At 47.3% G+C, this 9,088-nt stretch overlaps 1 protein-coding gene across 1 annotated transcript in view; it reads left to right on the top strand.

Moving 5' to 3' along the window:
• The first annotated feature begins 331 nt into the window (after nt 1-331).
• LOC144502294 (seizure 6-like protein) overlaps nt 332-9,088 on the top strand; it is a 150,864-nt gene continuing 142,107 nt past the window's right edge. The window contains exons 1-3 of the mRNA XM_078226107.1: nt 332-341; nt 3,860-4,657; nt 5,838-5,971. Coding sequence (XP_078082233.1) covers nt 332-341; nt 3,860-4,657; nt 5,838-5,971 — 942 coding nt within the window. The remainder of the gene's footprint in view (nt 342-3,859; nt 4,658-5,837; nt 5,972-9,088) is intronic.

The following is a 9,088-nucleotide window of genomic DNA, read 5'->3' as shown; positions in this document are numbered from 1 at the left end:
TTTTTCTTATTTCATTTGCCTTTCTTTATCTTTCATGCTTCCTTACCAGTGTCCCATTTTGCATTGTACAAATCTGGAGATGATCACAACCTGTAGTGGGTTTTGTGCAGATGTATGTGGCCCAAAACATACTTGCTGGCATACTTTTGAGGCATGGGGTATATTCACCTGGCTGGGGAGAATCACAAACATCCCCTCCGTCTCCACTCACTAACACGTGTTAAGGTTGAATGATGATCGCTTTCAACAATGTCCAGTTCAGATCAGGATAATGTTTTTTTAGTTTAGTTTATTTATTAGAGTCACAAGTATTGAAATTGAGGTAGACAAGATGATAAAAGGTATGGATAAAGTAGACATGGAGCGGACGCTTCCTCTTGTGGGGCATTCCAGGACAAGAGGTCACAGTCTTAGGATAAGGGGTAGCAAATTTAAAACAGAGTTGAGGAGAAACTACTTTTCCCAAAGGGTGGTGAATCTGTGGAATTCGCTACCCCAAAGTGCGGTGGATGCTGGGACAGTGAGTAAATTTAAATTGGATTAGGTAGATTTTTAATTGGTAATGGGTTGAAGGGTTATGGGGAGAAGGCAGGGAAATGGGGATGAGGAGCATATCAGCCATGATCGAATAGCGGAGCAGACTCGATGGGCTGAATGGCTTAATTCTGCTCCTATAGCTTATGAACTTATAAGTATGGGTGGCACGGTGGCACAGTGGTTAGTATTATTGTAATCAAGCTGGCCAGCAATCGGGAAGCCTGCAGACAGGGCCACTGCACATGCGCCAATCTCGGCACTGACAGATTGGCGCATGCGCAGTGGCCCCCCCTGGTAGCCTCTCCAGCGGGAATAGGCCCCGTCCCCCTTATTTGCAACGGGATTTACGCTAGTGCACTCTGCAGTGCACAGAGTGTGGGAGATTCTTCTCTGCATTCCCACTGGAAAAAGAACAGCGTGATTTACTCTAGTTTTCACACAAATTCGACACTTAGAATTCTTTGGGGAGAATCACTCCCCCCAAATCATTGAATATATTTAAGAAGGAAATAGATAGATTTCTAGATTCTAAGGGCGGGATTTTATGGCTTCGCTCGTGTAGGATCAGGACTTTCCGCCTGCGGTCAACGGACATTTCTGTTGTCCGCCCCTCGCCTGCTCTGATTCCGTGCTGGGCGGGGCAGCAGTATTCCAGCGTAAAGACAGAAATGGATGTGGGGACAGCATTGGATCACGTCGGAGGCTGTGGGGCGACCTGGTAGAAGTTTACAAAGTTATGAGAGGCCTGGATAGAATGGATAGTCAGAGTAGAAATGGCAATTACTAAGGAAATAGGTTTAAGGTAAAAGGAGGAAAGTTTAAAGGAGATGTGAGAGGCTAGTTTTTTACACAGCGGGTGGTAAGTGCCTGGAATGCACTGCCAGAGGAGGTGGTAGAAGCAGATACAATAGAGGCATGTTGACAGGTACATGAATAAGCAGGGAATAGAGGGAATGGACTGCGTAGAAGCAAAAGGTCTTTAGTTTAGAGAAGCGCGTATGCTGGAAAAGCCTTGGTGGGCCAAAGGGCCTGTTCCTGTGTTGTACTGTTCTTTGTTCGATGGTGTTGACATAGAGGATCAACCATGATCATGTCGAAAGCGGCACGGTGGCACAGTGGTTAGTACTACTGCCTCACAGTGCTAGGGACCCAGGTTCAATTCCCGGCTTGGGTCACTATCTGTGTGCAGTTTGCACATTCTCCCCTTGTCTGCATGGGTTTCCTCTGGGTGCTCCGGTTTCCTCCCATGGTCCAAAGATGTGCGGGTTAGGTGGATTGGCCACGCAAAAATTGCCTCTTAGTGTCAGAGGGACTAGCTAGCACAAATACATGGGGCTGTGGGGATAGGGCCTGGTGGGGGGGATTGTGGTCGATGCAGACTCGATGGGCCAAATGGCCTCCTTCTGCACAGTACAACTCTATGAATAGTGCAGCACGTTCGAAGGGCTGAATGGCCTACGCCTGCTCCTATTTTCTATGTTTTTAATTTACCAAATGAGGAATACTGCCTCATCCCATTTGATGTTTCGGTTTGCGACCCTCCAGGATTGCCCTGGCGTCCCCAGGAATTTAAGATTATACTTCTGTGCACAAAGCCAGGAGAAAAATCATGATTGGGGAGGGAAGATAAAAAAACACAAGGCTGTATTACTGGGTGGGTCATTTGGAGGTGAGCAACACGGTGGCACAATGGTTAGCACTGCTGTCTCACAGAGGTAGGGGCCTGGATTCGATTCCCGGCTTGGGTCACTGTGTGGAGTCTGCACGTTCTCCCCATGTCTGAGTGGGTTTCCTCTGGGTGCTCCGGTTTTGTCCCACAGTCCGAAAGACAAGCTGTTTAGTTACATTGGCCATGCTAAATTCTCCCTCAGTGTACCCGAACAGGTGCCAGAGTGTGGCGACTAGGGGATTTTCACAGTAACTTCATTGTAGTGTTACGGTAAGCTACTTGTGACACAAGTAAATGAACTTTAAACTGAGAAGTCACTTGACAAAACATCCAGGAATATATTCATTTAGAGTTACGTTAGGTGGATTGGCCATTCTAAATTGCCCCTTAGTGTCAGCGGGACTATCTAGGATAAATGCATGGGGCTATGAGGATAGGGACTGGGTGGGATTGCGGTCAGTGCGGACTTGATGGGCCGAATGGCCTCCTTTTGCACTGTAGGATTCTATGATTCTATGAGGTATCTAAATGGATACAAAATTGGCTTCTGAGGGTGGTTGCAGAGGGTTGTTTTTCAACCTGGAGGCCTCAGGGATCAGTGCTGGGTTCACTGTTATTTGTCATTTATATTAATGATTTGGATGAGAATTTAGGAGGCATGGTTAGTAAGTTTGCAGATGGCACTAAGATTGGTGGCATAGTGGACAGTGAAGAAAGTTATCTCCAACTGATCAATTGGGCCAGTGGGCTAACGAATGGCAGATGGAGTTTAATTTAGACAAATGTGAGGTGGTGCATTTTGGTAGCTTGAACCAGGGCAGGACTTACTCAGTTAATGGTAGGGCACTGGGGAGAGTTACAGAACAAAGAAATCTAGGGGTACATGTTCATAGCTCCTTGAAAATGGAGTCACAGGTGGACAGAGTGGTGAAGAAGGCATTCAGCATGCTTGGTTTCATCAGTCAGAACATTGAATACAGGAGTTGGAATGTCTTGTTGAAGTTGTACAAGATATTGGTAAGGCCACACTTGGAATACTGTGTGCAGTTCTGCTCACCCTATTATAGAGAGGATATTATTAAACTAGAAAGAGTGCAGAAAAGATTTACTAGGATGCTACCAGGACTTGATGGATTGAGTTATAAGGAGAGGCTGGATAGACTGGGACTTTTTTCTCTGGAGCGTAGGAGACTGAGGGGTAGTCTTATAGAGGTCTATAAAATAATGAGGGGCACAGATCAGCGAGCTAGTCAATATCTTTTCCCAAAGGTAGTGAAGTCTAAAACTAGAGGGCATAGATTTAAGGTGAGAGGGGAGAGATACAAAAGTGTCCAGAGGGGCAATTTTTTCACACAGAGGGTGGTGAGTGTCTGGAGCAAGCTGCCAGAGGTAGTAGCAGAGGCGGGTACAATTTTGTCTTTTAAAAAGCATTTAGATAGTTACATGGGTATGATGGGTATAGAGGGATATGGGCCAAATGCGGGCAATTGGAGTTAGCTTAGGGGTTTTTAAAAAAAAGAGCGGCATGGACAAGTTGGGCCGAAGGGCCTGTTTCCATGCTGTAACCCTCTATGACTCTATGAGTTGGTAACCCTACTTGGAAGGTTGGTTGCTCCATCTAGAATGTAATTTTTTTTCCTCTTTTTGCCTCAGATGTTGGTCCTGAAGAAGGCCTCATCACCACAGCGGCATCCCAACAGTTGGCTACTGGACGAGGAGTTCAGGATATTGACGCAAATGAGGGACAGCGAGAGCCCACCAAACCTCCGAGCGCCGTCTACACTCAGGCCAACTTTTTCAACGCGGTCCTGCAAAGGAAGAAACTCCTGCTGCATAAGGAAGCTCTGCTGCTGCCTTCCTCCATCCCAGTCGGGCTGACCGTGCAGCCACTTCCGCAACGGCGGCAGATTCCTTCTCCGAGGCAGGTGGACGCATTGCGCAAACACCTGAGCGCCAAAGGAGTACCGACGGGGATACTCGACACCGCCCCGGTGCCCACCGCCCCGCCACCATCGAGGGCCCTCACTTCATACTTAACCCCTCACTCTCCTTCCGCAGTCCCTGAGGTGGTGACGGGGATCCCGGAAAGTCTGCCCGGCCTCAAATCGGAAGCTCCTCGAGCCGGACTGGCAGCATCAACAAAGTCACTGGGCCCCACTCATTACGGCACGACGCAACAGCCCCCTGTTCAACTGGGTCCCTACGTCACGGATTCACCCGATCTTGCCAGTGTCCGCCCTCTTCCGGAGGTAACGGCCAGCTCCGGCAAAGTCACCTCTCCGGAGGCGACAGTTGCCCCTCCTGCTGATGGACAGGTCCTAACGGCAGGAACCAACATTCTGGGGAAAGATTCTAACATGGGCGGGGTGGAGACTGCGACCCAGGAGAGCAGAGACACAACGACCACAACCATCGTAACAACGACTGTAATCACCACGCTACAGACCGCAGGTATTAACCAGTGGCAACTTAACCTTTAGGTAGTACCTTTAACCTAGTAAAACTGCCCCAGGTATTTCACAGGAGCGACTATCAAACAAAATTTCACATCGTGGTACATAAAGAGATATCTTCTCATTTAAACAATCTAAGCCTTCATTTGATTTCTATTAATCAAGCCACCCAGGCTTACTGTCAAGCAGACTGAAGAACAGGTCACATGATCCCCTCTCATTTATCCTATTAAAGACACAATGACAAAACATAGTAATCCTATCAACCTTGTGTTAGGGACCAGATCAGAAACTCCAATGTACATTCTGAAGTTAGCCTAGTCCCGAACATTTCCTTTTGATTTTGGCATTAGGGTAGACATAAGGTGTTTCACTCCAGGTATGATTCCAGTGACTCACTAGGAAGCTTTTATCAGAACAAACTTTATTTGAGAACACAGTTAAAATATAACAAAAAGAACTAGCATAACGTTTACCAATTGGGAATACTTAACCATGACAAAGTATAATTCTTAACGGCTAGCTATCGTTCCAATTGTAAGCAGTACTCCATAGACCTAAATCCCTTCTTCAAAGCCAGTTAGCAATAAAAGCTGATACGCCCATGAGGATGCTGAATTACCAGCCGTTTAACACTTCTGAACAGAAATCCAGACAGACACTTGTCTTCTAATTCCCATACAGCAACCTTTGGAGAAAGATCCACCCCCAATCAGCAGAGTCTCAGAGAAAGAGACTTATTTCCCAGCAGATTCCAGTCTCTAAATCCAGAGAGACAGGGAAAGCAACCTCTCTCTAAAGATCCCAAGTAGCAGACTGCCCTTGATGTAAACCTAGCTCCACCCAGTCACCCGATATTACTGTCAATCAACCCAATCAAGTCCCACTCCGCAAAGCCCCAGGGGAAAACACTAAAAACAACAGAACAGCATTAGTCCAGATTAAAACAAACATCCCAGCAATTAGGTGCAATTATGTTGCTGCAGTGACAACAAAGGCTGCCGGTAAAAGACCAAGCGACACCGGTTAGAACAGACTATTAAAATAGATCCTGCACAAAATATGTTTCTTAAAGGCACAGTATCATCAAACTCATAACTGTAAGAAAATAGCGCAATGCTTCTTTAAATGGCAGAGTCGGTTCAGAATGTGTTTATTAAGGAGCCTTCTGTTTCTAGTTCCATGCAGCATAAGTTTCTCCGACTCAGAAGGGTACATAGACTCCACTGATTTCCTTCCACTCTCTGCATACGGTTCGCTGCAGTGTACCTTCAATGTAACCGTCTTCAACGGATATGGAGTAGAGCTCCAGGTAAGACTGTCTGCCCCTTTCTCTTTCAATCTCATTATGCGGTTTAGATATCGGAACTATGAACATAACAACAGAATCTTTGTGCTGCATGAATGCATCTTAAAAAAATAGCCGGAGTCTTAATGTGATTTGGATTTTCATTCTGTGTGCTGGCTAAGAGAAATTGATGTCATTAACTGTGGTTATGTAGCAGCGGAGAGGGATGGTACTTGATGAACGTGCTGCCATGTGGTGAACTGAGCTCCGCAAACCAGGCAGCTTTGATTCTCAGTTTGTGTTGAGTTAAGGCCTTTCGTGATCTCAGGATGTCCCAAAGCACTTTACAGCCGAAGAATACCTCTTGAAAATGAAGTCACTGTTGTAAAGTAGCAGAAACAGCAACCAATTGGTGCAAAAAAACCAAAATAATCCAACAAACAAGAATCAAACAAATGACGGGTTCATATGTTTTTCTCGATTGATGTTGGTCAGAACTCCCTTGTTTTTCTTCAAAGCAGTGCCAGCTTTATAAATCTACTTGACAGGGGGAATGGGGCTTTGGTTTACTCTTTCATCTAAAACAAGGCACCTCTGACAGCGCAGCCCTCCCGCAGTGCTCAGCTAAAATGTCAGCCTGGATTAGGTGTTCAAATCTCACCCACAACCTTCACACTCAGAAGGGCCAATCTTAGCAAAAAGATTCGAAGTGTCAAACAAGAGAGAATCGTGTTGTTTTCTTTTGGGGCGACTTAAAAATGGAATCTTACCTCACTCTGTCAAAATAATGAGGTCGAATCTCTTTCCTGCCAGCAGGGGGCAGGGCCTAAGTTCGCCGAAAGTGGGCAGACAGCAGCAAAGGGCGCCACTGCGTCATTCACTGCCTCCTTCAGCTACCTCTGGTGGCTGATTCCCCGCCCTAAGCCCTTCTGCGACTACAGGGTTGCACGGCCAATTCCCACACAATGCCTGGACCGATCACCCCCCCCCCCCCACCTCAACAGAGTGCGCAGAGTGTCCACCCCTCAATCAGCCCACCTCCTCAGACCTTGCCCTCTCAAGCCCCAGCCCCTTGTAACTGCCCAGTGCCCGGTGGGCAGTGCCAGGCTGGCAGTGCCAGGGCACCTCCCCTGCCCCCGACCTCTCGGGGCCACAGTGGCCTCCAGTCCCACCTGCGAGGTCATCATGACAGGTCCCCGTTGATGGGGACCATACGTGATCCTCGCTGGTGAGAACCTTCACTGGTGAGGCCGCAGAGGCAAGTGAGCATGGACGATAGCATCCCGGGTCACTAATAATATTTAAATCAACTTTAACATGGGATTTAAATATCATAATAAGCCTCTCGCCCTTTCCAGGCGCGAGGCTGATCTCAGCAGATATCCTGTGCCAGTAAGATTGCAAGAGGTGAGAAATTAAGCACGAACCATAGAAATCATAGAAACCCTACAGTGCAGAAGGAGGCCATTCGGCCCATCGAGTCTGCACCGACCACAATCCCACCCAGGCCCTACCCCCACATATTTTTACCCGCTAATCCCTCTAACCTACACATCCCAGGACTCTAAGGGGCAATTTTTTAACCTGGCCAATCAACCTAACCTGCACATCTTTGGACTGTGGGAGGAAACCGGAGCACCCGGAGGAAACCCACGCAGACACGAGGAGAATGTGCAAACTCCACACAGACAGACATGTGCAAACGGCTATCTTGTGCTGGCAGGAGACACAGGGCAGGGTTTTCCAACCCTGGCACCAGCGGGCAGTGTTACGGGCTGGACGGGAAAATGGGGAGAGACAGTGCCCACGAGAGTCAGAGTGAGAAAACCAAAACCGCGTTTGAGCAAAACTTCAGAAAGGGAAGAAAAGAAAAATCCTATCATTTTCATCCAAGACAACTTGCAAATCATGTCCCGATTTGACTCCTGTGCAGAATCCAATGGGATTTTCCAATCAGCTGTTGTAATATGCAGTTTCATTATTAACTATGGATGATTGCTTTGTAGACATGTTAATGAATATTTTTTTAACTGCCTCAGCAGAAATGTCACTACCGAGGGTGGATGTTAATAGGAAGATCTCAGCTGATAAATCTGTGGCATCTGTCAATTTTGCTGACTCTTACATTTCCGCTGCACCTCCGTCCCTCGCGCTGAGTCGCTTCCTTTCCAAGGTCTTGGGTTAATCGTGACCCAATTATTATCTGTTGAAGTGCAGTGCGATGCCGCAGGGCACACAGGCAAATTAATAAAGTTTAAACTCGCTGGATTACGCCTGGTTGATTTTTAGCTTCTAAGTGTTTTCAGTTGAAACGCAAAGGTCAGGAATTCATTGATGACACACACCCCACCATCGATGCCCACGAGACTGGAGAATTTGGCACTCAGCCAAATCTCCACTCGCAGCAGAATCCCAGCCGCGGGCGAGGTCGGAGAATTTTTGCCACAGGCTTGCAATGCCATGGAAATAAATCAACGGTCAAAACTTCTGATGCTGAACGCATTTGACTTTGCACACCAATCGTGGCAGCATTACAGAGAGGTCTGATTGTGGGTTTTGCTGCAATTTATCTTTAAGGGGTAGGAGCATGACATCACTGGAAAGGAAGCATGCCGAGCAAGCCAGTCTTAATGTCAATTTTGCATTCAGCAGAGCACACAGACACATAGCTTTGTAGCTCCGATATCATTCAAGCTGATGGGAACAGCATCTTTATCCAGAGTGTGAAATGCTTTGAGTCAGTCTGTCATCGTGTGCAGAATTCTCCAGCCCACCCTGTCGGCGGGATCTTCCGGCCCCGCCGAGGTCAACCACCGCTCAAACAGCGGCCGGGACGAGGAATGTAAATCGCCATCGACTTTGGTGGGACCAGGAGATCCAGCTGGGGGCCAACGGCGAGCTGCCTCCGCTTTGGGATAACTCACTATGGGACGGGAGCTGGAGAGTCCTGCCCTCCGATGTTCTGTTTATACATGTACAAATATTCCCTTCTCCTGTTATCTTTCCTCACCAATAGTTTCCTTCCCTAATACCAAATAATAAGACTGTAAACCTGTAGTTCCCAAACTTTTTTCACTGGGCCGCACTTTTGGAATAAAAATTTGCTCGCGCCACACCGAATTTTTTATTGATAAGAAATAC

The sequence above is a fragment of the Mustelus asterias genome, chromosome 13, assembly GCF_964213995.1.
Source record: "Mustelus asterias chromosome 13, sMusAst1.hap1.1, whole genome shotgun sequence".
NCBI classification, from domain to species: Eukaryota; Metazoa; Chordata; class Chondrichthyes; order Carcharhiniformes; family Triakidae; genus Mustelus; species Mustelus asterias.
This window is presented reverse-complemented; position numbering and strand designations above follow the sequence as displayed.